A 26,213-nucleotide genomic window follows, 5' to 3' on the forward strand; every position below is an offset into this window, starting at 1 on the left:
AAGACTTAGTAGACGAGCAACTGTCTTTAATGGAGGCTTGTACCCGTTTAGTATCAGCGTCGCACGAAGTCCCCCCCAGGCTCTCGCGCGTGCTCAAAAAGGCAGGATTCTCCGCCCAAAACGGCAGGTGCACATGGTTGGCATCTGCCGGACCTCGGCACGTATATAGTCTCGACCTCTTCAACGCTTCCTCTACCCTACACCGAGGGTTATACTGCCTATAACGTATGCGCTGAATGCGCAAAAGCGCATAGAACCTCATCTACACAATTCCTTTAAAGTGGGGGGGTCGAGGCACTAAATGTGGCCCAGTAGAAGCCCTACTGGGATCAAAAAATCACGCTGAGAGAACTGTAGCTTTTCAGACTGTCTCCTACTTTCAATGGGGAGTCCCAAAGCTCAGTAGCTCCTCCTGGTACATTATCTACAGGATAAATTACAACTACTAGGTTATATTACTGCGAGCACAACGGGGAGTCAACAGCACGAAGTTCCTTGCCGTGTATTCGGCAAGGTCCTCGCACGTGGTTTACCACTGCTGCGGCGCCCCAGCTACTCGTTTGGGTAGGGTCCACTTCCAAAAGCGGGCTAAGGGGGACTTCCCTATGCTGTATCGGAAATATGCACTAGCCTAGGACTTTGCCATCGGTTGTTCTCAGAATAGCGCAAGTTCGCGACTTTGTTTTGTTCTCTCTCGCCTACAAGACCCTGCGGCATTTCAGGAATATAATACTGCGTACACTGTCGCCCACAACGCCGACGACCTGTGAAACTCTTTACCGAGCACGGAGATCGCGCTTCCCGATTGCACTATTGTGGCCTCGAGGCAGGCAATCGAGTGGCTAGAATGAAGTTCAATGAACGGTTCAACAAGTGGCTCCTTTGTCTTCGAACAACGACGTTAACATGACTCGCAACCGAGGCAAGCGCATTCGCAAGCCTGCCCAGAGTCAAGTCCTAGGACGGGACGCTGGGAACGGGCATTTGGAGTTCCGACTCGAAGGTGAGTTTCAGTCCAATCCCTTCAAGTTCATGGATGTCTGATATGAACCGAACATGTAGCATTCTCGCCCGATGGGAGCGAGGGGCATCTGCCCGAAGGCACGCGGTTGGAGGACTTGCCGACCAAGTTCTGCGCTGCGCCCGAATGCAAGAACGGGAAGGACCTGAAGAAGTGTTCCCGGTGCAAGTGAGTATGGGGGTTTGATTCTTCGTAGAGCACCGTGTGCTGATTGAGCGTATCCAAGGTCTGCAATGTACTGTGTAGGTACCATCGCTCCTAACCCTGCTGAAATCTCTGAAATATATTGACACTGTGATTCCCTCGGACGATGACAGAGCTCAGCATGCCAAAGTACGCTCCCTCATAGCCCTCTCATCATCAACGACCTAACCCGCTCGTATTCCCAGAACGCGACTGGCCAAACCACAAAGCCCAATGCCTCCTCAACGTCACACAAGCCGCCTCCTTCGGCGGGTTCGACAACGAGCCGCCGCTGCAGCGCCACCTGCGGCACTTCACCGCGCGCTTCGAGGGCTCGCTCACCTGCGCCGCCATCGTCGCGCTCGGGATCTGCCACGACTTCGCCAACGCCGGCCGGAAGGCGCTCGTCATCGCGCTCACGCCGCGCGCGCACGAGCACCCCGGCGCGCGCTTCCTCGTCCGGAGCGTCACTGTCATGACCATGACGCAGCTCGAGACGTTCATGCACATCCTGGAGCCCGCGGGCGGCGCGGCGACGCTAGCGCAGCACCAGCTGGAGCGCGCGAAGATTCGGGAGAGGCATAGTGGCGCCAAGGACTTCACGGCGGCGCTGTTGTATGCGACGGGCGGCGAGGGGGAGGGGATGGCAATGCGGTTCAAGCCGATCTGCGTGGACCGCGCGATGGCCGCGAGCCCGGCGTTTAGAGACGAGACGCTGGATTGGGAGACGACGCTGAGGATCCAGGTTGAGAGGGATATGCCGGCGCGGGCGACTTAGCCGTTGGCCCGGGTGGAGGGCCGGTGCTCGGACGAATGTGCTGTAGATGACGGAGGTATGGATGCGTCCTCTAAGACCGGGTGCTGTTCACTGATACCGGAACAGATGGGCGAGATATATGCTTGCTGTCTGAGCCGGTCTTACAAACCCTTGTACCATTTACTTCTTCTTTAGCTCCAGCAAGACTGTACGTCCTTATCGATGCGGGAACCCGTCAAGGCTGCCTCCGGCTAAGTTGACTTGCCGTACTGCCTTTGAGACACTGAACTCGATTATATTTCGACATCAGCCAGATCACATCTATCCACTGCGCATCTTGGTTTACAGACGCCAACCTGTCTAACTGCGCGCCTTCGTGTACAAACGCGGCCATGTGCGCCTGTCTCCGTCTCGCTTTCTCGTACTGCCGTGCCGCGTGGAGATGCAACGCTCTGTCCCGGAGGGCCATGAACCCGTCAGCGACTACAATCCTCCGCTGAGCGCGGCTCGTGAGTAGCTACGACTAGCAGACGGCGCGTGGGACTTGCACTATTATACCGAGGCAGCTGATCATCTCGAGATGGGCCTGGAAGATGCGGAAGATGAAGCTTCGGCGTTCAAGCAGGGAAGTGCGGGCTTTATATTTCCGGTTAGAGTGATAGCATCTCTGACAGATAGAAGGGGAGGATTGCTTCGGCGCCGAGTCAAGGCATCTCATGGCGCATGGTATCCCGATCAGAGTTGAAGATTGTGGGAAGAATGTAGCATGCCATATCACTGCAAGTATAGCTCGAGACATCCTGCACTGATGCTGCGTGTGTAATGTCTAATATTAGGTGATAATATCTATCATTGATATGCTATGTTTGAATTCCCTTCATGTGTTCTCCTGTTTCATCTAGCAGTTTTCCCCATTAGCTCTTGCATCGGCCTATGACTTGGGTCAATGTGTCTCCCTGCACGGTTTGCTTATGAAGATGCTGATTTACCCAGACTGATTGATAGCACAGCAGAGGGATCTATAAGAAGGGCTCATAGCACCTGCCAGTATTCGGATTGCATTCTGGTTCCATGACCGCCTCTACTTTGCAGGTATCTCCCTCATTCTATTTCACCAATGTCATTTGCTAAGATGTGGAATGCAGCTATACATTCTGCAGTTATCTGTAGGTCTTATTAACCCTTATGGGTCAGCGTCAGAACTTAGAAATATGATACTGGCCTGAATCATGCAGGTTGCAGCACTCCTGTATGGTATATACCACCTCATACTTTTATGTGGCTATGGCTCACAATGTGTCAGGGTTATATGTAGCTGCATTTCTGGCTACCCTTTGGGTCCTTCCTTTCAGGAAACATCAGGGAGTGATGAATCAGTGGTTGCCATATTACTCTGCAGTTATGTTCCTCTTGATGACTGTGGAGATCATATGTGTTTTCCTGCAAGCATTTTGGACAACAGATTTCACATATTTCCGTGGCCGACCTCACAATTACAGTGAACCAGAGACATACAACAGAGAGCTTATCCTTAATGATCTGTTCAATATCCTTGATTCAGTGGCAACAAGCAGCACTATGTAAGCCCCATTGTTTTTAGACTGCCATCTACTCATGAGCAGACAGCATACTTGCAGATATACTTCTGGTAGAGCTTATTTCTATTCCACTTCAAATACTTTACACCACTAAGATTGTGATAGGCTTGGCGTGCCTTTGTGATCTCTGGCTCCAAGATGTGGGTACAGATCCTTGCTATGGTACTGATCCTTGGAGAGGCTGGTGAGTTTAGTATCCTCTATCACTCTCATATATGTCTGATGGTACATTCCTTCCCAAGTCTGCGGTTATGGAGGAGTTGTACTGTGCACAATCCTATACACCATGAGGTCACACATATCTGCAGGAAGTGCAACACTGGGTGCACACTTCACAGATACTGTCCAGCTTGCTAGCAGATTCAACACTGCTTTCTATGCTTTAACTCTGGTCACAAACATTGCATTGGCTGCATTTATAGGTATGCTTTACTCTGATTTCTCATTGATCTGCCATTGGTGCCAATGGGAGTGCTTTATTTTAGTCACCATTGTCTGGAAGGCATACTGGATAGGCCAGAAGCAATTTCAAAGTGGTCATGCCGGAAAACAGTGCATGATTTGGCTGTTCCTTATGTGCCAGTAAGACCCTTCCTCATTTGCTTGGTCAATTCTCCTGTCCTGATATGCTATGGATATAGCATTGAGTCTGGTGCTGCATATGCAGTGTCTACAGTCCTCTTGACAATCTTCAGTACTGCAGGCAATGGTCAGAGCAATGGGTGGACCAATCTCCAAACAGTGAGATAATACCATTTATTTTTGCACTGCCGATATACTAAGGGCATTACAGGCCATACTGGCTCCCCTCTCATGGGGCCTTTCTGTAAGTTTTCTCAATCATTCTTGCTACACTGAGCATATGATATATATTGTGCCAGGGTATCATGCCCACTTCTATCATCATTCTTATCGGGCTGGGAAAGGCATGGGAACACAGACAAGACACAGCCACTATGTCAACAATGCAGTTTGCAGCTAACAGCAAGCCGGGAAATGTGGAGGCTCAACCTTGGACAAGTAGGTGGTTTTGTGTTCAGCATGTAAAGGAGGCATCCTACATTTCTGACAACTGGATCTTAAGGCAGAAAACATACGGTGGAAGATGGCATAGCCCCAGTCATTCCTCTTGATATGGATTCAGCCAGCATAGGTGGATCTTTCTCAGAAGAAGATATAGGTAGACTAGGGTGTCATACAGAAGGTGGTCAGTACTAGTGGTCCCCAGTACCCGGGGCACAAGACTACAAACATATAATCCTACACTACATGATAAGTAATAGACCTCGGCAAGGGAAAGTTGTTGCCACAGAATTGTGGCTGATTACCTGACTGGCTCACCTTCGGGTAATGCTTGAGCAGCACTCTCGTGTATAGACGCGGCTTGCAGCTGCTCTGCATCGGCGATGCGTCAGGTGCTGTACCGTCAAGTCTGATATCGCCCATTTTTGCTCCTGTGTAGTGCTTTCTGAAGGCTCGGACGTTCAAGTATTCTGCTTTGCGGTACACAGAGGATGTTTGAAGACACCGAGAGTCGACCGTCTAGCCCTGACAATGCTCTCGTCGCACTTACGAACTTCGACTCGGACTGGCATCCTATCTTTCATGCGTCCAACCAAGTAGTCCTCTATAATCCTACCTCGCATGCCCTTTCGATTCGGAAAGCGTCCCATGTTCCACACGCGACCAACTGCCCCTACTGTAACCGGCCCTTTCCCCAGTCTTTCCAGCGAGAGGAGGAGGACGCAGACGACCATGTCGACATATCTAACGACCACGCACACGTATCTAATTACTTCCAGCTGCTGGCTGTGTCTAATGAAGCCTCTTTTCGACCTTCTTCGCCACCCAGCCTTGCTTCGCCGCCCTCCTCTCAGCCATCTACCCAACCATCAAGCAGGCCGGAGAGTAGGAATGGTGCAAGGAGGAGAAGGAGCCGTAGTACGAGCAGAACGACCTCACAAGATGGATTTGGGCCCGCCGCCATGGCGCAAGGCTATTTTGCTCGCTTCTTCAAAGAGGAATGCAGACTTGGAATGGGTGCCAATGGCACCGTATATTTGTGCCAGGTGAGTTTGTATCTCTATTTGCAACACTGCGAGACCGCGTCGTCGTCGGATCTGAATATCGTATGACGCCACACATCATACTTGTCGGAGGTCCTCAGTCTCAGGGCTTGCTGTTTAATCGCCCGCTCTGGCTGACTTTTCCGGATGGATTTCCGGTCGTGCAGTAGTCACTGCGACCTCGTGGAAGATACTCCACGACCGGCCATCTGATAGCTAAGCAATAGTTAGCGCAGACGATGGCACAGCGGGTCCAGAAAGAGTACCTCCTCCGGTCGAATGCGAGCGTGTTCGATTGAGTCTGTCTCATGATATACGGGGCTCATATCACCACTGTCCCCACTCTGCCCCCAGCACTTACAGGTTGAGTGTCCACACCTGTGCATGATGCCTCTATGTGTGTGTTGATATGGCCTCCCGTCATATATGATGAGAAATCTAACCGATTCGGCATTCGCTCATCCTAGCCTATGCCCTCCGTTCGCCGGATTATGACTAACTCAACGTAGCATATCCTAGACAATAACCCCCTAGGCCATTTCGCCGTGAAGAAGATCGCCGTAGGCGACTCCCACAGCTACCTGCTCAACATCCTGCAGGAAATCCGCCTCCTCGAGCGCCTCCACCACCCGAACATCATCACCTACCACCATGCCTGGCTCGAGATGGCACGATTCTCGACATTCGGCATGGAGGTGCCTACGCTACAGTAAGCGCACCCCCTCTACCTGCTCCTGCAGCTGACAAGAATGCTGATGATCGTGTGCAGCGTGCTGATGCAGTACGCGAGTGGCGGGTCACTAGACGACTTCATCTCCGCGCGTCTCGGCGATAAAGAGCAGTCCTCGTCGGGCCAGCCCTCGGCTGCCGCCTCCCGCTCTGCCCGGATTCGGGCGTTCAGAGAGCGGCAGAAGGCCGCGCGCTCTCATCAGGGTCAGAACGACGCACAAACTCATGGGCACGGTGCGTGGAAGGCCGTGCATTTGTTGAGCGCCGAGGAGGTGCGGAGATTATTTGGCGACGTCGTGGAAGGTCTAGGGTTCTTGGTACGTCGCAGAAAATAACTTCATGCACGGACGATGTTGCAGTTACTAACACAGTTTTTGTAGCATAACAGATCTATTTTGCATCTCGACCTGAAACCAGGGAATGTCCTCCTCACCTACGACGATGGGCAATTGATGTGAGACTTCTGTCTGTGTCCCGTCTCTGCATAAGCTCACATGAGAGTAGACCCCGAGCAATGCTCTCGGACTTTGGCACGTCGCGCGATATGCTGCACTCTAAAGCCCGCTCAGGAAACACTGGAACGTACGTGCATTCGTACTGAATCGGTTAGGGGTCGTGAACTGACATATCACTATTCCCAGGCTGGAGTACTCCTCTCCCGAGTCCCTCCCGTCGCCGCAGACCGGCCTGCTGCGCGACATCGACTCAAAATCAGATATGTGGTCCCTCGGGATGCTGCTATATAAAATGCTCTTCTTCCGCCTACCCTATCGTTACGAGGAAGGGCGTCTCGATATCCTCGAGAAGGAGATCCAGGGTTTCCCTGGGTAAATTCATCCCGAGGCCTGTTTTTTTGTGTACCGCTCATGACTTATGCACGTTGCAGGTTCCGGTCCAACTCAGAGATGGTGAAAGCATTCGAGTCTAGGCGCCTTCCGCGGGCGTATCTGTATTTACTGGAGAAACTACTGAGTCCGAAGCCATCTGCGAGACCATCTTGCGACAAGATCCTCAGTGCCATTCGTGAGGGACGAGTAAGTGCATTCATATGCTCGTGTCCTCATCGTATGTAATTAAGGTGACTATAGTTCGATCCGTCACACGCAGATCCGGATTTACCTGGTCCGTCCTCCCTCGTTCCTGCTCACCGGCGCCCTGGAGCAGGCCCAGCTTCGGGTTCTCCTCCCGCGACCGATGCACAGCAGACAAATAAGTCAACGGACAGCCGTACCGTTGACGCTCCTAATTCATCGATAACCGACCAGCATACTGTCTCCGAGAAAGATAAAGAATCCGTCTCAGGGGAAGACCACGAGTCGACTCCCCTGTTGGGCTTGCCCCCTGTGGAAGTCGGGCGATGGGGAAACCTGTGGTTGAGGATGACCGGATTAGCACGGATAACCCCTCCTGCGGCGCTTCGTGGTCGCGTGCCTAGAATCCTATTGCATCGGACGCTGAAGTCCGGTATTCTGGTGGCCAAGGTGAGCTGCTCGTCATAGCAGTCCATATCATGCTACAGTTCATTGTGTCATAGGTTTTGAGCTTTACCTCCTCTTGCCCGAACCCAGGTTCACATCCGATTCTTCTCGCATCTGTCCTGACTTTCGGAATCATGGACACTTGGTTTGATGGATATCAGGTGTCAGCATTTCTGGGTGCAATGCACGCCATTATCTTATGGCTGAGTTCGAAGCATTATTGAGTCGATTTTGGGAATGCTCTCATATCACTTCTTGGGGTATTTGCACATGAGTCCTATGCATTTGTATTTTCTAACACCATTCATTCATGGAACTACGCACACATGTATTTACTATGCACTCCTGCCGGAATTCTTACTTGACATTTCAAAAGGAGTGCCGGAGGCATAGAAGTAGCGCTCAGCACAATGTGTGATGCCACCCGTATGCGGCAAGAATCGCGTTGAAGCGTTCTACATACAATAATACACGCTGTCCCAGGATTGACTGCGACATACTCTAAACAATTTGCATTTCTACGAGGTACAAATGATAAGGCTATGAAGTCCTAGATGGGTGACCTTATTAGTGAAGCTACAGTATCCCTTCGCTATACGTCTTCCTCCCAACTGTCGGGTACAGACGCGGCTGAAGTGCCAGTGCCAGCGTTGGACTGTCGCAACCAGGGCGGGGCAACGGTAGACTGCACCAGGCCAGTAGCTGAGGGCGCAGCTGGACGAACTTCATCCCGACTAGTCCAACTTCTACCGCCGCTCGGAGCTGATGAGCCAGGAGGGCGAGCTACGACGGACGTCCATCCCCGCCCTGGCGCAGAATTGACAGCAGGGGCAGGAGCAACCGCAGGCGACGACGATCGCGGGGCAGGTGGAGCCCGTAAATCCGCAAGCTTTCCAAGATTAGACGACGTATTCGAAGAGGCTATCACGGACGATAACAGCGGAGACGGTACGCGAGTATCAAGCCGCCGAATTAACTGTACGCTGCGATGGGGCTCTTGATCGACCATTTGCGTGTCCATACGATAAACACTGGCGAGCTATATCAAACGTCAGTAACCGTGTGTTGTGACCAATAGAAGGCTAACTCACATCATGGACGAACTTCCGCCGCTCGGGAGGCATGTGCGGCAACACCTGCGTCTTCTTATCCGACTTCACGAACTCGCCGAACGTCTTCTCCACAAGCGCACAAAATTTCACATTCGCTCTGGCGAAAGCGACCAGATCATCGTTGTAGGAGACCTCCTTGTCATAATGCTGTTCGGGATTGATACCCAAAGCAGCCGCCAAACGTGCGTTGCGTTTCGCGACGAGACATTCGTTAGAACACTTCAGCTGCTGCGACCCTTCCTTTCCGGCAGGGTTAGAGGTGCTCCGCCCGCATGGAACAGATTGTCGGATACGTCCACAAGGACAGGTAATGGTTATCGCAGCGCGGCAGGGCTCGTTTTCGGGGCATGACGCGGGGGCATGGCATGACTCTGTGCAAGGGTGAATCGCTGGCAAACAGAGTTTCCGCGGCTTCCCGCATACAGCGCTGCAAGAGCCACAATCGTCTCCATGGCAGAGTCTTTGACAGTGATGGAATCCGCATCCCAAGAGCTTGCCGCAAACAGTTCCGCACGAAACTTTCTCCTGAGAGCACTTGACGTTATCCACAATCTTCTTTCCGCACGCGCAGCGTTTAGCGGTTAGGAATGGGCAAGGAGGACAGGGTGCTGGGTCCTCATGACACGCATGCGCAGACTTTGGATGACCGCAAGGCGGTGGCGGCCGCGCACAGGGATACGTGCAGTTAATCCGCGTCCCGCAAGGTATAGGAGGCTCAAGAATTGTCCTACCACAATGGCAAATCATCTGCAGAGAAGCGAACATTAGTCAAATCGCAAGCAGAACTCCAAATCAAGAAGTTGCCCACCTCCTCGAACGAACTCCTCAAGCAGGGCGGACACGGGCCCTTATGATCCCTCTCCTCGCACCGATGATTCCCGCACCCCAATATCTTGCCACACACCAAGTCGCACTCATGCAGCCCCGACTCGTCCACCGCGGTCATCACCGCGCGCTTCCCCCTCTTGCCCCTGCCCAAGCCCGCGAGCGACGCCAGCGGACAGCACAAGCGATTGCATTGGTGCCGTCCGCATGCCCGCAGCGCCGTGCATGGCCTGTCGCACAAAATCTCATCCGCGCCATCCTGCAACTCCGAACATTTTACATCGCGTGTCGTCGCGCCGCACCGGCACGGACGCACAATGCGAATTGAGCAAGGTGGGCACGAGCCGGTGTGGCACCGCGCCGCGCACGCGTGCACACAGCTCGCGAGCGGCTTCATGCACAAAGACGCACACGTCGGGATCGGGTCGGTGCACTTCGTCCGAGTGAGCGTCGTCCCCGGCGGGAAGGCGGAGGCAGACGACTCGGTAAGCGCGTGCTTCCCACAGGGACAGTGCGTCACGAGCGAGGGCGAGAAACGACAGGGCAAAGGGAGCGGGGACGGAGGGTGGCACGGCTTGGAGCATCTGTGGACGCCGCAGTCGAAGGGCCGCTCACATTTATTAATGCATGCGAACTTGCCCGTCCAGCGCTCCTCGCGTCCTTCCGTATCGATGACGAGACAGACCTTCGTCTCCCCTTCGCCGCATCCGAGCTCGCGCTCTTCCTTGCCGCAGTAGCACTTGGCGATCTCCTTGACCGGGCACGGCGGACAGGATCCGTCATGGCAGGTGTTCTCGCAGGTGTGGTTGCCGCATCCCAGCTTCCTCCCGCACACCTTGCCGCAGGAGAGGTCGGCGGCCTGGCCCGATGCCATCTTGTTCGTCTTGCTCGGGTGGAGGTTCGCGCATCGGTATGCCAGCGTCTGCTTGCCGCAATAGCACGGAAGCTCGACGGTGACCTGGCATGGAGGACACGGCCCCGGATGGCAAGCGAGAGGGCAGCCATGTCCGCAGACCCGCGGTCGACAGCATGGGTTCGCGCACGAATGGGGTGTAGCGAGCCGAGGAGGCTTTGGGTCCATCGTAGACCCACAGAAGCACCTTAGAGGATACGTTAGATACCTATAGTTATCAGCACGATGAACGACATACCAATAACCGTTTGGGACAATCATGCGCTTCGCCTGACACCCGGGGCATCTCCACTCGCCCTTCCGGTCCTCCCCCCTCGCACGCCACGCCTCCGCCATCTCCTTCACGCTCTTCGACGCCCACGACTTGATGCACTTCAGATGGAACGTCGTCCAGCAGCACTGCATGTTCTCGTTCTCGCCTTCGGCGCCTGCGATCGGCAGCGAGGGCGAGCATGACCACGTCGGCTGCACGGGGTGGATCGCGGAGAAGCAGATCGGGCAGTCGGGGTACGGCGGCGTGCGCAGGTTGTGGATGAGCGTCGACGTGAGATCGTCTTTCTTGGGCCCCGATACAGAGTACTTTTCGGAGGGTCTCATGGACGTGGAGGCGGACGATGCGGGGTCCGAGGTCTGTGCTTGCGATTCTGTCAGATTGCCGCCGAATTTGGCACGTCTTCCAGCCCGTGGGGCTCGAAACGACCCATCGGTGTTGTTCGAAGTAGCTGCCGCATTGCGAGGCCCTTTGCCAGGGCCTCTTGCACGACCCCTGCCGCCGCCGCCGCCTTGCTTTCCGGTGGATGCGGAAGTCGTGCTGAGAGCCGGAGTAGTCGGTCTTGTACTCACATCTCCAACATCGCTATGCGACAGCCCAGCTTGCGGGGGCTCAGAAATATGCGCTCTTTCGTGAGACGTGTCTCCGTTCTGGCCTTGGGCGCCATTTGAGTGAGGTCCTCGCCCGTCTCCTCGCCTACGCGGACCTCTGTGAGTTCGAGGTCGTTTTGCTTCGGTATCTTGTCTAGCATCTTGAGAAGACCCTGGATTATTATTTATCTGGGCATTATTCCGCTGTTCTCCTGGGTGATTCCGCGGAGGACGTCTTGGGTTATTCGGTCTAGGTCTATGATTTCCTGGGTTGTGCGTTCCGTCCACGATCGTCGTAGAGTCAGTCCGTGTTGGTGTAACGGTCGTCGACATGCAACAACGGGGAAAAATAAAGAGGAAGAAGCAAGTACTCGAGTGGAAAGAGGATACGGCTTATAAGTCTGCAGGCTTGCTGTATGCAAGGGTGAATCATCAGCCACAGAGGCGGGACCGAGCGGACCCACCACGTGATATGACGGGACCAGATCTCCCACGGAAGCGATCGGCGGGATTGGCCGGCATTTCTCTGTATTTTGATTAGATAGCAAAATTACCCAAATGCATTCCACCATGACTCCGACAGTGTCCCTTTTCCCCTCGTCATGTCCGATTCAAAATGTCTGGCCGACGTTGAGCGCGACGGCGAAGGCGTCTGTTGCAATGTCCGAAAGGATGGCTGGAAAGCGTCCATGACAGAGATCGGCGAGGACGCTGACTCGCAATATCTCAGTACATGGAGCAGGAAGCTGCTGCGATTTGGGGTAGAGGCCAGAGGTTTGTAGCCTCCAGACTATGTTTTGCGGTTATTATATGTTGGATCCAGGAATCCGTCCTGTCCCAGTGGACGAACGTACGGACACGCAGTTCAGCAAAATATTCTTCATCTGGCTGTCGTCCAATTTCAACATCCTCTCGTGGGTGCCCTTGTCTCTTTCATCGCGGGTCTTGTTCGTAATGCAGAGCTGCCTCAGATTCTCTGCAGGGACCCTAGGACCCGCTGTGTACGGCCTAAGCCTTAGAGATTCGTGTCTCGTGATTCTGTTCTTCAACCTTCTTTGTGCTGCCTTACCCGCGTACCTGTACGTTCCTGCTCGTTGATTCGTCTTCGAGAGAACGTGCTGAGTCATATATCCAGGTCAACATGGGGCCCTAGACTCGGCCTACGGCAGATGTGTCAAGCCCGCTACAGCTTCGGGTGAGTGCTACAGACGTATCGTATGCAAGTGGACATCTGACTAATTTGAATGTTCAGCTACTTTGGCGTCATCTTGCCTTGTATTCTGAATTTGGTGGGGATGACCGGTTTTTGTATCATAAACGGGATTCTCGGAGGACAGACAATATCTGCTGTATCAAATGGACATGTTAGTTGGACGTACGTATTTATCCCCTCTTCGGGCGGCAACGACGCTTTGCTGACCAGCTGTGAATTAGTGTTGGAATCGTTGTGATTACCATCGTATCATTATTAGTGCGTTCAGAAAGTTCAATCATATCAATATTTGCTGGAGACTAAGCCAGCTCACAGATATCTTTTTGCGGTTATAAAGTACTCAATTGGTAATTCCATAAATGTCTTCTGCGTTCCTCGTGATCTCACAGGCGCTGTTAGGTACGAACGAGTATGCTGGATACCCGTCCTTATTGTATACGTCGTAGGCCTGGGCGTCGGCGGACACCACCTCTCAAACCCGCCACCAGCTGAGCCCGCTACGGTTGTCTCGATCCTGTCATTTGCGTCGACCATCGCCGGATTTGTGATCACTTACGCTCCGCTAGGCTCGGACTTTACTATATACATGAAGTCCACGGTACCTAGGTATGCTTCCCTCGCATCTTGAACTAGAGTTGTGACTAAACCGCAGCCAGTTGGAAGATATTCTCATGGGCCTACGCGGGTTTTCTCCTCCCCATCGTAATTATCCACCTCCCCTCACACGTGATTTTTCTCAAACATATCTCTTCTGTCGCAGGTCTCTGTTCAGTGTTTAGGTGCAGCAGTTGCCAATGTCGCCCCGCTCGTGCCGTCCTGGGAGGCCGGCTACGCAGACGGTAACGTCGGAGGGCTCCTGCAAGCCATGCTCGCACCCACAGGCGGCTTCGGCAAATTCCTTACCGTACTCCTCAGCCTCAGCGTCACCGCAAACATGGCCATGACCATGTACTCCTTCTGCCTCAACGTGCAGGTGTTCGTGCCCTTCCTCGTCGCCCTCCCGCGCTACGTCTTCTCGCTCGTCGCAACTGCTATGTACGTTTCTCCCTCCATGCTCACCTTACACTGTATATTCACAACATGCACGATACAACAGAATCATTCCCCTTGCCATCGTCGGCTCCCACCGCTTCTACTCAACTCTCTCCAACTTCCTTGGCATCATCGGCTACTGGGCCTCCGCCTTCGGCGCTATCATCCTCCTCGAGCACTTCCTGTTTCGCCGCGGCTCGTTCCCCGCGTACGACCTGCGCCAGTGGAACACCCCGCGGCAGCTCCCGCTTGGGGTCGCAGCGCTCGCGGCAGGTATCATGTCGTTTGGCCTGGTGATCCCGTGCATGAACCAGGTGTGGTTCGTGGGGCCGATCGCGGAGAAGACGGGGGACATCGGGTTCGAGGTCGCATTTGCGGTGACAGGGTTGTTGTATATACCGTTCAGATGGATTGAGTTGAGAGTGTGGGGGGCCTAGATCCGCCGGAGGTGGATTGATATCGTCAAGTTGAAGTGGCACTTCGTGTTGGGGCATATATGTACAAGGACCACGAAGTGAAGTCACTACGTTTAGAGGAAATCGTAGTGTGTAGGAGGCGAATGTCGTAATATGGAATCGACCGAAGTCGGACTGGCAGACGAAGCGCATTCTCGCACGCTTGCGGAAGGGAGAGGGTCTCGCATAGTAGTGACCGAGTCCCAAGAGGAGGCAAGGCGGAGCTCTCCTGCTCGCCACTCAGAGTCCCTGAAGCATAACAATATACCGAAGTCAGAAGAGAGATAAAAGGTAGAAGGGCTGGATTTACACGCATGCTCTCGACGGCGGTTGCGGCGCTAGATACTGCAACGGACTGGACTCGCAAAGTTCAGATTTACAGTCATATGGGCTTGATGGCGGACGTATTGTTATTGTCCGTATCGTCTGTTGAGAAGCTTTATTGCCGAGGCCTCGAGTTCGCCATACAGAGCCTCTGATGGATATCAAGAGCGGGCATATGGCCTGACAATGGTGTTATCACTGTGGCGACATAAGAGAAGTGGGCGCCCTACCTGAATCTGTCGTAGGAGAGGTGCCAATGCATTCGCAAGGAGGCTATTGATAGAATATGTAACAATGAATACTACCGCTGTTACGGTGTACAGAGAGGCCGATTCGATAAGAACTTCGATCAGAATCGGCATGTATCCTCCGGTAGTGCGACGCGCTTGACGCCCCAGCCGCCATATGCGGAGGATAATGAGACCTGTCGAAACGACATTAAACGCGACAGAGGTGGCCGTAAAGGCTATCGCCAGTGACGCAGAAGTGTTGCTATATATGTCGGTCCCCCATTTTGTCAGCTGGGCAAGATACGATGAACCAAGTCCTTGAAGATGAGGCACACATAAGTCCTTTAGCTACCTTGCGACAGAGGACTGACGTACCGATCGAAGCAAGAAGCATTGTAGCGGGTAAAATGATAAGATGTCTTTGGTACGTCGAACTGCTACGCTTATGGGTCATCCAAAACTGGTGAAGCTGTAGAATTCACGAGCATGAACAAGCGATGTCCCGCTGGAGAATTGAACTATACCTGACCACCAAGAGGTCCACCAGCCAGTTCATGATAATTTGTCTGGGGAAAGGATCAGTCGGATGAAAGGACTTGTAGGCTTCACACTAACACCGCCATCGAAGCAACGTTGACCCAATTTCCTACGTTCTGGGCATAGAAAGCCGAGGGTCCCCCTGGATACCCGGCCTCGAGCACGAAGAGCACCTGCGTCCAGTGGTCTTGTAGGCCGAACGAGAACGTCGCCAGAGCAAAAATAATGCCGTTATACCCCATAAGGCGAAGTTTATATTGGTGCTCGGAAACGCATAGGAAGTATATGCAACCTAGATGGAGGGTAAACACGACCCCTGATGCCTAGTTAACAAATCCCCCAGAGCGCGCAGGGAAACCCATAGTAGCCTACCGTAAGCCATGCTAGCGAATACTGTCCCTTGCATTAGACATGCCACTAATCGTGTCTCGCTAGTCGCGTTCACGCTTGCAGAGGCTGAAAACATGAGGACTGTAGTGAAACCGCAAACACTCCGTACGATTTATATATTTTCTCCACCTCCATGTCGTGGTCGCATTTGCGGGAACCGAACATCCAGAACGTGGCATACAAAGCACTCACCGTTCAGTGCATGCTTTTACACGCATTGCAGACATTCTGACACACGAACCTCTGGCATAGCAAAAGTCTCCTAATAGCTCACAATAATCTGATCGAAGGGGGGGACGTACCTTCTCTCCACAGCACTCTCCTGCATGAAGGAATAATGCTATGCGCAGCAGCATCAGTTGATGGTGCGTCACTGCCTGACTGCGGGACGATGCTGTGCAAATACAGGTGATACCAGGCATAGTCTCCGAAAGGCGAAGGGTTGTCATACTGGCGCACTTGAGGACCCGGCAGTCATGCAGTGCTCATTCTGGAGCAGCAGATAACTAGTTGAAAATGCAGCCTACGGCAATGCTGTGCTTTCCAACTGAATCTATAATACACGAATAATACTTGTCGTAGTCAGGTATTCCGGGTCAGCAGCCGCTAATGGTCAAAATACCTCACCATAAGCCAACCAACCGATCACTTCGCCAATTTCAACGTAGCGCATTTTCCACACGTTCTAAATTCGTCTCGAGAGATGCCAAAGCCATCGTCCCCATATCATGACCTGTTGTAAATTAAGGCCTTAGGAAGAACACAGGTCCAACGCGGTGCCAGCTTACTATGAGTGTCAGGGAGTTCCGTTAACCAGTTATCGAGCAGAACCCGTAAGGGTCCGAGCAGCGTCCCTTGCACAGCAGCGATCCTGTCCGGGTCCCGGATGCCAGTCTACCCGCGTCAATCGCTGCTCCCTTTCCCCATCACAACAAGAAACACATACTCTATTCCCCGAGTCCCGCATGAACACCACATAATAAAACGCCAACACCTCGCTCAACCTCGCTGATTCCCCACTCTCCACAAACTCGTCCAGCTGCAGCGTACGCGGCAAGTCTGCACGGAACAAAACAGGCCCGATCGCCTGGAACAGCGCCGGGGACGCGAAGACACTCGTACCCTCAGGCTGAGCCAGGCCCTGCAACACCGCCTCCTTCACCAGTCCAACCGCCGCCACGCGCATCTGCGGCGAGGTCGTCTCCGTGTCTGTGAGGATGTCCCGGAGGAGCTGGAGGCGCAGCAGTGGCGGCGAGAGCGCGAGCACCATCGAGAGCAGCCGGAAGACGAGGTGCCGCGTGGGCGGGTCGGGGTGCGAGGAGGCGAGGGTGGGGAGGAGCGAGGCGAGGGGCACGGATGTGGAGGGGTCTAGCGTGAGCGGGGGGTCGGATGCCTGCGCGCGGTGCAGAGCGTGCAGGAGCAAGGCGAGGGTTTCGTCTAGGGCGGTGCTCGTTTGGATGCAGTGGATGACGGTCGGGAGGAAAGTGGATAAGAGCGTAAGGGGGGAGACGTTACTTGGAGGTGAGTGTGCTAGGAGAATGAGAGAAACGACGGATGGTTCAGAGGACAGGGATCGCTCGCTGTTACCCAACGTCGTCGAGGCATTCTAAGAGATTTGTAAAGAGGCCGTATTTGCGACTGAAATGACCAGACTATACCTGGGCTGCCTGGAGTGCCTGTTCCCCCGCCTCCCACCCTTGTCTAGTAGCAGATCGGAAGACAAGCCGCGGGAAATACTGTTGGAATGTCCGCTGTGCAAGGGAAGAGTCGATGCTTGCCTGATAGCCTTCAAGCGTCGAATCAAGGAGTGACTTGAGGATTTTCTGTGGTGCCGGTGGTCATTTCCAGACCTTCAGATATCAATCAGAGGCACAAACATTGCAGGCCACAATCTCATCTTCGTGCTCTACGGATTTTGTGCGTACCCATCGGGTTGCCTCGCCCACCAGCCGCGCTACAGCTGCGATGATATCGCGCCCCTGTCTTTTATCTGCGTGAGCCACCGCCAGCGAGAGTGCATCGTCCAGACCGCTCAACACTGGACGCAACGTATCCAACGGGGTCCGCCGACGAACCTCCAAACGAGGAATTACTGCACAAGACAGCATCTTTAACGCTGCTCACGCACGGTGCACATAGGGTGAGCTCACGGACCGCATCCGTACAAATCGACAAGCCGCACGAGCTGCGCGGGCGCGCCTAGAGAGGGCGGTGGAGAGCCAGAAGGCTTCTCCGACTGGTCGCTTTCGTCATTGTCTTCACCTTCGCGCATATCGAGCTCGAGGCGCTCCGTGGCTTCCTGCAAGGCAATCATGGCTTCTCGCGCATTGCTATGCTGGCCCATGTACGCTATCAGATCTCGCGCGCCGGGAGAGGACGAGGGCAAGATGCGGGGCAACACGCCCAGCGGGTCCTGTGGGACTCGCAGATCAGTAAGGCATGTGGAAGACCGAGAATAGAGAACACTGAGCAAACTGACCAGAAGAGCGCCTCCATCTGAGGCGGAGACAGACTCGTAGATCTCCTCCAAAGTGAGGCGCGAAGCTTGGTCGTGCACAGATGACAGGATTGCGCTCGTTAACTGGGCGCTAAGCTTCTGCAAGGGCAAGGAACGAATTTCGCGGAGTCAGCGTTATTATAGACTTGTCGTATGGATCCCGCCAAGTCCAGTGATATGCTGTACTCACCTCCGAGTCCGTATCCTCCTGTATCTGGAGAACACGTGCGAGGGCCGGGTACGAGGACATGTCGGAGTCGAGCGCGCCTTTGAGAGTGGTATAGCCGTCCTGAGACGGAGTATCGGATATCGCTTGACCACGATGCTTCGACAACTGGCAGCGATGTCCGGAATCCTGGTAGTAGCCTCAGAGTCGCGTCCTCGCGTCGACGCCGACACCAAAATGACTCGTCCCGTACGACCGTTATTACCGAGCCTCCTGTTGTAGGTGCGTATATCGACGGCGGCGTGCGTCTACCAGAGAAGTGTAAGTCGCAGCGACGCAACGGTGCGCGTCGGCTCTTTGTCGGGAATCGGCAAGTGAATCCCAATGCAAACACCTCCTTTTCCCGGCCACTTTATCTGCGTACCTCGTACCAACAATAAACTCAGTCGCCGTAATGCGGCGTCGTCCATATGAGACCCTATTCTTCGAAGCGACCCCCAGCTCAAAGTTCAGACGTTCTGAGATTCTGCGACACACGTGCACGAAGAGAGGTCGTATTTATGGTTGAACTGAGAACCTGCAATGCGTTGGTCGTTCGCTCGACAACGGACTGGCAACATGAAGGTACGCGCAGCTGAGCGACTCCTGGCCCTTGGAACGGCCGTCCTTTGCCAGTGGTGCGGGACGGTAAACGCTGCTCCCACTCCTCGTGAGTGTCTTTGAATTCATCGCACATGCACACATCAATCGCGTCAAACCGTGCAGAGCAGCTCTCCCTGCGGACCACAGACCTCAATCCCTATCCAACCAAACCACGGGTGACTTTCCGTGCGGATGGCACCTTCAAACTAACCGTCTTCTCGGACCTGCACTACGGCGAGAACCCATGGGACGCATGGGGCCCCCAGCAGGATGTGAACAGCACAGTGCTGATGAAGCTCGTGTTGGCGAGCGAGCAGCCGGATTATGTGTGAGTTCGTCAGTTGATTTGTTCTGGGGACGGGAGGCTGAGGAGGCTCGGGTAGAGTGCTGAACGGAGACTTGATTACAGGAGAGAGTGAGTTCGAGTCCGACCGCTTAGCTGGATGCCCTGGCATTGATGGTGGTCTGATAGATACGTTCCGCGAGAACTCTACTCACCTCATCGACGAGATCGTCGCTCCTCTCAACGCCGTGAAAATCCCTTTCTCCTCGACGCACGGCGTAAGTATTCCCCTTCCACCTGCGAAACTACGTACCAATGCAGTCTGGCTGGCTGGCTGGCTCACTCTTCGACCCACCCAGAACCACGATAACGAACCCAATATCACGCACTACGAAGAGATCATCCGCGAGCAGGAAGTCGCGCCACTGAGCTACACGCGCCTTGCACCTCCGGGGGTCGGCGGGTACGGTGGGCCAGGTAACTACTGGGTCCCGGTATGTCCTGTACCCCCGAAGATATCCCACAGATGTGCATACTTACTTCTTGTGTCAGGTGTATGAGAAGGCGTCGGGTATGTATCCTATACCCTTAATTTGCAGATGGAATTAAAATGCCTGACGATTACCAGATAGTGCACCCATACTGGTGCTCTGGTTCTTCGACTCGCGCGGTAACCACGCCCTCTCCCTCCTACTCCCGCCCACGCTCACAGACGCCCAGGCGGTTTCTCCCCCGGTGCGAACTCGACGGCGATGCCAGACTGGGTCGACGCGAGCGTCGCGACGTGGATCAAGAGCGAGACGGCCGCGATGACCGCAGCATGGGGCCCCGCCTCAGCGCGGGGGGCGCTCGCATTCGTTCACATTCCGCCGTGCGTCGTATTTATTGCTCCTCGTCTCGCCTGACTTGACTTCAATTTGCTAGTCACGTCATCCAGCCGCTTCAGGCAGGGCTGAACAGCACCCGGGACCCAGGGCTCAACGGTGTGTACCCGCGCACTCCTCAGGCTCGCGCGCTGACATACGCTGCTCCAGCTGACCTCCTCGGCCAGGGATCCACGCAGGCGACTACTGACCCCGCGAATAATGGCAAAGACGATGATTTCTGGGCCACGCTAAATGCGGAGGTGGAGAACCTGCACGCGGTGATATCCGGGCACGGTCAGTCCTCTAATAGCATGTGCGTATATCCGGATGTTGAGGGCGGGCATGGATAGATCACGGGAATGAATGGTGCATCCGCGAGCCGACCAAGGATGTCATTTTCTGCTTTGACAAGCATTCCGGGTATGTATAGCGTGCATGCACTTCCTGTCAGGCTGTGTTCACACTCATGAATGTAGGTATGGCGGGTACAGCAGTGCGGGCTGGGGCCATGGCGTGCGGAATATCGTCTTCAGCTCGCCTGACCCGAAGCAAGGCTTGCAGACGTGGATCCGGCTGGAGGATGGGACAACACGAGCACAGGTGACATTGGATGGGAGATATATGCGGCGGTGATGCTGGTGGATTGGAAATGGGGCATGGGTGTTGTGCAATGTAAATATGGCTATATACCACAGACATAAAAGGCATTGTGCACTCTTCGATGCTAAGAAGGCTACATAATGCAACTTACGACACTACAATCAAGCAAAGGAGACACATCTTTCCCAAATGTCCCCATGGACAAACTGCTTAAATGCAACTCTTGTGGGGTGTTCACATATGACAGCTGTATTGGCTGCCCTGAAGAATCCTTTGAGGTGCAGAGGAGGAATCCAGAAGTGAAGGTCTCCCTGGGGACTTATCAGCCAACCATCATCATGGATTGAAGTACTCCTGAATTGTTCTAAGCATATGTTTCAGTTATCTACAAGATGCACTGAATATTATCTAACTCACCTGAATATTCATCTTCTGGGAGTGTGGTATTTCCTGCTTGGATTTCCCAAATTCTGATTGTTTTATCATAGGATCCAGAGATGACGTGCTTGCCATCAGGAGAGAAGACCACAGAGTTGACAGAAGACTCATGCCCTCTTAGAGGCTCACCGACTGCCTGTCCTGTTAGAGTATCCCACACCCTGACTGTGCAGTCATCTGATCCAGACACAATGTACTTGCCATCAGGAGAGAAGGCTACAGCAGTGATGCAGTCATTGTGACCTTTGAGTGGGTCACCTATGGGCTTTCCTGTATGAGCATCCCACAAGGTGATTGTCTTGTCATCTGATCCAGAGACAATATGCTGGCCATCAGGAGAGAAGGCCACAGATCTGCTATAATATTCATGGCCAGTGAGAGGCATACCCATTGCCTTTCCTGTTAGGGCATCCCATACCATGATTGCTTTGTCATTGGTTCCAGAGACAATGTGCTTGCCATCAGGAGAGAAGGCCACAAAGTTGACAGAACATTCATGGCCTTTGAGAGGTTCACCCAGTTCCTGTTGTGTGATAGCATCCCAGACCCTGATTGTGTTGTCATTTGCAGCAGAGATGATATGCTTCCCATCAGGAGAGAAGGCCACGGTGTTGACCCAGCTGCCATGGGCTTCTAGGGGCTGGCCTAGTGCCTGGCCTGTTTGAGCATCCCATACCCTGATTGTCTTGTCATTTGATCCAGAGACAATGTGCTTGCCTTGAGGAGAGAAGACCACAGATCTGACAGAAGACTTGTGACCTCTAAGGGGTTCACCCACTGCCTCTCCTGTCTGAGCATCCCACAGTCTAATTGTCTTGTCATTTGATCCAGAGACAATGTGTTTCCCATTGGGAGAAACAGCCACAGAGTTGACGGAACCCTCATGGCATCTGGAATGTGCATCCTGAGTTGGTTGTGTGAGACCATCCCATACCCAGACTGTGCTGTCATCTGACCCAGAGAGGATATGCTTTCCATCAGGAGAGAAGGCCACAGACTGGACAGAATATTTGTGGCCTCTGAGGGGCTCACCCACTGCATCTCCTGTTTGAGCATCCCATAGCCTAATGGTCTTGTCATGGGACCCAGATACAATGGTCTTGCCATCAGGAGAGAAGGCCACAGAACTGACAGAAGACTCATGCCCTCTTAGAGGCTCACCAATCTCCTCTCCTGTCTCAGCATCCCATAGCCTGATTGTCTTGTCACTTGATCCAGACACAAGGTGCTTGCCATCAGGGGAGAAGGCCACAGATCTCACTGAAGCTTTATGGCCTTTGAGAGGGTCACCAACTGCCTGTCCAGTACAAGCATCCCATACCCTGATTGTGTTGTCATCTGATCCAGACACAATATGCTTGCCATCAGGAGAGAAGGCCACCGATCTGACAGAATACCCATGGCCTCTGAGAGGCTCACTCATTGCCTGTCCAGTCTGAGCATCCCAGACCCTGACAGTACTGTCATCTGACCCAGAGACAATATGCTTTCCATCAGGAGAGAAGGCCACAGACTGGACAGAATATTCATGGCCTCTGAGAGGCTCACCCACTGCTTCTCCTGTTTGAGCATTCCAGAGCCTGATCGTCCTGTCATTTGATCCCGAGGCAATGTGCCTGTCATCAGGAGAGAAGGCAACAGATCTGACTGGAAATTCATGGCCCTTGAGAGGCTCTCCCACTGCCTCTCCTGTCAGAGCATCCCACATCCTGATGGTGTTGTCATTGGATCCAGAAATAATGTGCATGCCATCATGCGAAATGGCTGCAGATTGAACTCCAGATTTATGTCCTTGGATCACCAGCTGCTGAGCAGGCCAGTTCTTCAGTTTGCCTACTTCCACCTGGAGTGTGTTGAGCACAGATGCTTGATAGTGCTGGGCCACAAGAGAAGCCTCTGGTGCAAATGGTATGGCTGAAAGATAGATATGGGGTGCTGACTCTGTTATGGGTTTGGCAAAGTAGAGAATGAACTGGGCTGCATCCTGCGCCAATTCTGCTAGGCCTGGGTGGTATGGCTAAGTATCGCAAGGAATAAGTGAGTTGTGTGTCAGCACATTTAAAGCATGGATGCTTACCTCTATCCATTTAGCCACTTGAAGTAATGTCTGGCGTGCAACATTCACCCTGCCAAGTATGCTAAGAATTTCAAACCAGCATAGCAGCTTCTTCTTCAGGAAATCATCCACCATGTGAGTCAATTGAGGTGGCCTGATAGAGGTATGTTGTGACCTCCAGAACTGCTCAAGGTGGCTTCCAAAGAACTGGCAAGCATATGCAATTTCAGCAGATGGCTGTTCATACTCCTGGTCAACATTGCGCTTGTGGGATGTTTTGAGCTTGCAGTGGTTGAACCTGAGGTGAGTGTCGATGATGAACAATGATCCTTGACATAATCTCCCATGGTGGTACGGGAGATCAATGAAAAACATTCCAGCAGACTCCTGACTTGTCAGGAAGTCATAGAAGGACTTGTGCAGGGGCTGGATTGGTGTGTCGGTGCCAGCAGTAACCCCATCCAAGAGTGAGCCCATAAACTCCAGAACACACTGGATATCACCCAAGGTAGATGCAATACTTTCTCGAGTACCAGATGGTGACAGCAGCACAGCCAAGCTCATCATGGAGAGCGGCCTGTATGAGGCCAGGACAGGACCAACAGCACTGTGGAAGTTCCTGGTGATATTCTCCTGTTCATCGGTGTCCATGCCATTGATCACAAACAGCTCAGTGAGGACTGTCTTGTACAGCCCATACAGGGTCTGGGTGGACTTGCGTGAGGCATCAGGGACGATCCTGTGGAATCTGGCCTGGTAATTGATCCCCGCCGGCTTTGGATCCGTGATAAACTTGCAAGCGACAAAGGCCCACTGGAAGAGCCTCCCAGCAAGCCCAGCCAGCTCTTCACAATCAGACTCCTGCAGCCCAGGAGTCAACTGCGTCTTGATGTACAGCAAGATATCCTGATGCGTATCTTGAACATCCTCCATGCTCCTACGCTCCACATGGGCAGAGTGCTTGAATGCCGCCATGATATCTTGCTCTGGACGAGAAGTGAGGATGATGCGGAAGTTGGATGGGAGAAGGTGGCTCTTGTTGGCAAAGATGTCGAGGACGGGCCTCCGGGCGAACACGTCTCCGCTCTCGTCCAGGGCATCAACGACGATGACAATAGGCCCCAAGATATCCAGCCCGCTCGTAGGCTTCAGCAGGAACTGCTCAAACTGATCTGCGATATCCCTAGTAGTGCGCGCCGCAGTGTCCAGCGTCGAAAGCCGCTCCCTGACGCGCGGGACGTGATCCGCCAGATCCCTGGCCACAGTGCCAAAGAGCGCGGACGGCCCCCGCGCAGCCGCCTCCGCCCTCGAGAAGCAGAAGGAGGACCCGAGCCGGCCGAGGTCCCTGAACCAGCGCGCGACGGTATGCGCCACGGTCGACTTGCCGGTGCCCGCTCCCCCGGTGAGCAAGAGGACCCGCTTGTCGCCGCCGCCGCCGCCGCCGCCGTTGACCCACTGCGCGATGTCGCTCAGCAGGCCCTCGCGCGTGCCGGGCAGGCAGGTCTTGGACGGCTGGCAGCCAGCCCCGGGCGCGTAGGGGATGTCCCGCACTTCGATTGCGTCGCCTGTGGGATAGAGGGTGAGCCCGCGCGGATATCGAACGCGAAATGGGCCTTACGCATCCCCGCGAGGTCGTCCTTGCTCCGGATACACAGGAGCTGGGTTTGGAGGATCCCGTTGTTGCGAAAGTCGGCGTAGAGGTCCTGGAACTTGGTCGTGAACTCGTCGATCATCCTGTCCGTATCCCGCAGCGCCTGCTTCCACGCGCGGGCAACTATGCCCGATGCCATCAGCATCCCCGACGACCCCGAGGAGCGAGGAGCGAGGAGCGACGTACAGAAGTGCTTATCCTTCGCGTACACCTGGACAAAGTGGCCGCACTCTACCGCTTGCTGGAGCATCTTGACGATCACGCCCTTCTGGTGCGCGAACCGGTCCGGCAGGGCCCGCGCGTCGTCGGCGAAGCCGAGCGCCTTGGCGATGGCCGACAGCAGATCCCGCACCTTCGCGTCGCGCTCCGCGCCCTGCCGGAGCACCTGCAGACGCCGCGCGTCAGTGTCGTCAGCGCAAAGAGCAACTCGCCCGGCGGACCTTGTACGCCGCGGAGAAGACGCCGTACGCCATCTTCGCCCAGGGGTGGATCTGGGTCGAGCGTGTACGTATGTCAGCGCGCGAGAGCGATGGCGGGTGTCTACATACCTCGGAGAGGACGCCCGCGACCTGGCCGAGGATCGCGAGCTTGTCGAGGACGGACTGGACCGCGTCCGCGGGGACGCCGGCGAGCAGCGCCGCGGCCGCCGCCGGGGGCGAGGGCAGCGGCATCGCGCGCATCGCGTCCGCCGCGTCCGCCGCGCCGGCGGCAGTCGCGCCTGCAAAGGCCGATAGGCTGCGTACGGCGACGTCGAACTCGATGCGGATGCGGTGCGCGGGATCGCCGTCGAGGTCGCGGGCGACTGTGGGTGGGTAGCGCCAGTGAGGCGGCGTGCAGCGGGGGAGGAAAGAGGGACGCACCGTGCTGGCGCGGGGAGCCCTGCAGCAGCGCCCGGACGTCCGCCTCGCAGCCGCCGACGCGCGCATCCGGGTGCCACAGGCGGCGCTTCGACTTGAGCGACACCGAGAGCGAGTCCGACGCGCTGTCGCTGGGCATTCATTCGGTTCGTGGTTAGACAGGGGGAAACAGCGCCGGCGGGACGCACAAGGAAATCACGTCGTCCCACCGCGCGTGCGCGCCGCGCGCGGGGATGGCCCGCGTGTCTTGCGTGGTGTCGCCGACGGCGAAGGATACGTACAGCTTGTGCACCGTCCGCCACGTTTGCTGCGCGTGGATCTGGATGTCTGTGCGAGCGAGAGCGGTATTCGCACTATGAACGGCTATGCGAGAGGGCTCTGCTTACTGGTGATCTCGAGGACCTGCGCGGGGTCGAGGTCGGGAGGATTGGGT

At 54.5% G+C, this 26,213-nt stretch overlaps 7 protein-coding genes across 7 annotated transcripts; 4 read left to right on the plus strand and 3 right to left on the minus strand.

Annotated features, from left to right (window-relative positions):
* Positions 1-906: 906 nt before the first annotated feature.
* Positions 907-1,982, plus strand: GLOTRDRAFT_130861 (uncharacterized protein; the record flags this gene model as incomplete). The annotated part of the gene is made up of 5 exons (XM_007869657.1): positions 907-1,003; positions 1,063-1,189; positions 1,248-1,263; positions 1,339-1,354; positions 1,411-1,982. 5 exons carry the CDS (start codon positions 907-909, stop codon positions 1,980-1,982), a joined length of 828 nt encoding a protein of 275 aa, XP_007867848.1.
* Positions 1,983-5,044: 3,062 nt separating this feature from the next.
* Positions 5,045-8,075, plus strand: GLOTRDRAFT_139728 (kinase-like protein). The gene is made up of 9 exons (XM_007869658.1): positions 5,045-5,628; positions 6,135-6,334; positions 6,395-6,671; positions 6,735-6,808; positions 6,859-6,936; positions 6,996-7,181; positions 7,241-7,388; positions 7,443-7,835; positions 7,889-8,075. The coding sequence occupies exons 1-9, from the start codon at positions 5,074-5,076 to the stop codon at positions 8,054-8,056; spliced, it is 2,079 nt and encodes a 692-aa protein (XP_007867849.1). The 5' UTR covers positions 5,045-5,073; the 3' UTR covers positions 8,057-8,075.
* Positions 8,076-8,424: 349 nt separating this feature from the next.
* Positions 8,425-11,279, minus strand: GLOTRDRAFT_45377 (uncharacterized protein; the record flags this gene model as incomplete). Its single annotated transcript, XM_007869547.1, has 4 exons — positions 8,425-8,871; positions 8,924-9,691; positions 9,753-10,869; positions 10,921-11,279. The coding sequence occupies 4 exons, from the start codon at positions 11,277-11,279 to the stop codon at positions 8,425-8,427; spliced, it is 2,691 nt and encodes an 896-aa protein (XP_007867738.1).
* A 953-nt stretch (positions 11,280-12,232) lies between these two features.
* Positions 12,233-14,225, plus strand: GLOTRDRAFT_44938 (NCS cytosine-purine permease; the record flags this gene model as incomplete). Its single annotated transcript, XM_007869525.1, has 11 exons — positions 12,233-12,317; positions 12,367-12,457; positions 12,515-12,622; positions 12,679-12,738; positions 12,796-12,918; positions 12,978-13,014; positions 13,072-13,103; positions 13,156-13,362; positions 13,413-13,458; positions 13,517-13,791; positions 13,853-14,225. The coding sequence occupies 11 exons, from the start codon at positions 12,233-12,235 to the stop codon at positions 14,223-14,225; spliced, it is 1,437 nt and encodes a 478-aa protein (XP_007867716.1).
* A 1,218-nt stretch (positions 14,226-15,443) lies between these two features.
* On the minus strand, positions 15,444-18,662 carry GLOTRDRAFT_116948 (uncharacterized protein; the record flags this gene model as incomplete). The annotated part of the gene is made up of 9 exons (XM_007869659.1): positions 18,412-18,662; positions 18,204-18,320; positions 17,879-18,137; positions 17,602-17,816; positions 17,383-17,547; positions 16,671-17,330; positions 16,513-16,618; positions 16,396-16,457; positions 15,444-15,476 (listed from the first exon to the last, which is right to left on the minus strand). The coding sequence occupies exons 1-9, from the start codon at positions 18,469-18,471 to the stop codon at positions 15,444-15,446; spliced, it is 1,677 nt and encodes a 558-aa protein (XP_007867850.1). The 5' UTR covers positions 18,472-18,662.
* Positions 18,663-19,121: 459 nt separating this feature from the next.
* Positions 19,122-20,873, plus strand: GLOTRDRAFT_139732 (Metallo-dependent phosphatase; the record flags this gene model as incomplete). The annotated part of the gene is made up of 11 exons (XM_007869660.1): positions 19,122-19,357; positions 19,413-19,444; positions 19,502-19,590; positions 19,672-19,806; positions 19,865-19,883; positions 19,941-19,982; positions 20,033-20,183; positions 20,237-20,295; positions 20,347-20,472; positions 20,529-20,598; positions 20,655-20,873. The coding sequence occupies 11 exons, from the start codon at positions 19,122-19,124 to the stop codon at positions 20,809-20,811; spliced, it is 1,116 nt and encodes a 371-aa protein (XP_007867851.1). The 3' UTR covers positions 20,812-20,873.
* A 66-nt stretch (positions 20,874-20,939) lies between these two features.
* Positions 20,940-25,062, minus strand: GLOTRDRAFT_45335 (WD40 repeat-like protein; the record flags this gene model as incomplete). The annotated part of the gene is made up of 7 exons (XM_007869544.1): positions 20,940-21,142; positions 21,346-21,569; positions 22,091-22,120; positions 22,173-22,879; positions 22,994-23,233; positions 23,294-24,837; positions 24,891-25,062. 7 exons carry the CDS (start codon positions 25,060-25,062, stop codon positions 20,940-20,942), a joined length of 3,120 nt encoding a protein of 1,039 aa, XP_007867735.1.
* Positions 25,063-26,213: the final 1,151 nt, after the last annotated feature.

Source organism: Gloeophyllum trabeum (genome assembly GCF_000344685.1).
Source record: "Gloeophyllum trabeum ATCC 11539 unplaced genomic scaffold GLOTRscaffold_00010, whole genome shotgun sequence".
In the NCBI taxonomy this organism is placed as follows: domain Eukaryota; kingdom Fungi; phylum Basidiomycota; class Agaricomycetes; order Gloeophyllales; family Gloeophyllaceae; genus Gloeophyllum; species Gloeophyllum trabeum.

Excerpts from the sequence above, each read along its gene's own strand:
- GLOTRDRAFT_139728 (XM_007869658.1), top strand. The coding sequence starts at position 5,074 with ATGTTTGAAGACACCGAGAGTCGACCGTCTAGCCCTGACAATGCTCTC. Across the intron at positions 6,335-6,394 it reads ATGGAGGTGCCTACGCTACA|CGTGCTGATGCAGTACGCGA; the intron begins GTAAGCGCACCC and ends GATCGTGTGCAG. Across the intron at positions 7,836-7,888 it reads CCGGTATTCTGGTGGCCAAG|GTTTTGAGCTTTACCTCCTC; the intron begins GTGAGCTGCTCG and ends ATTGTGTCATAG.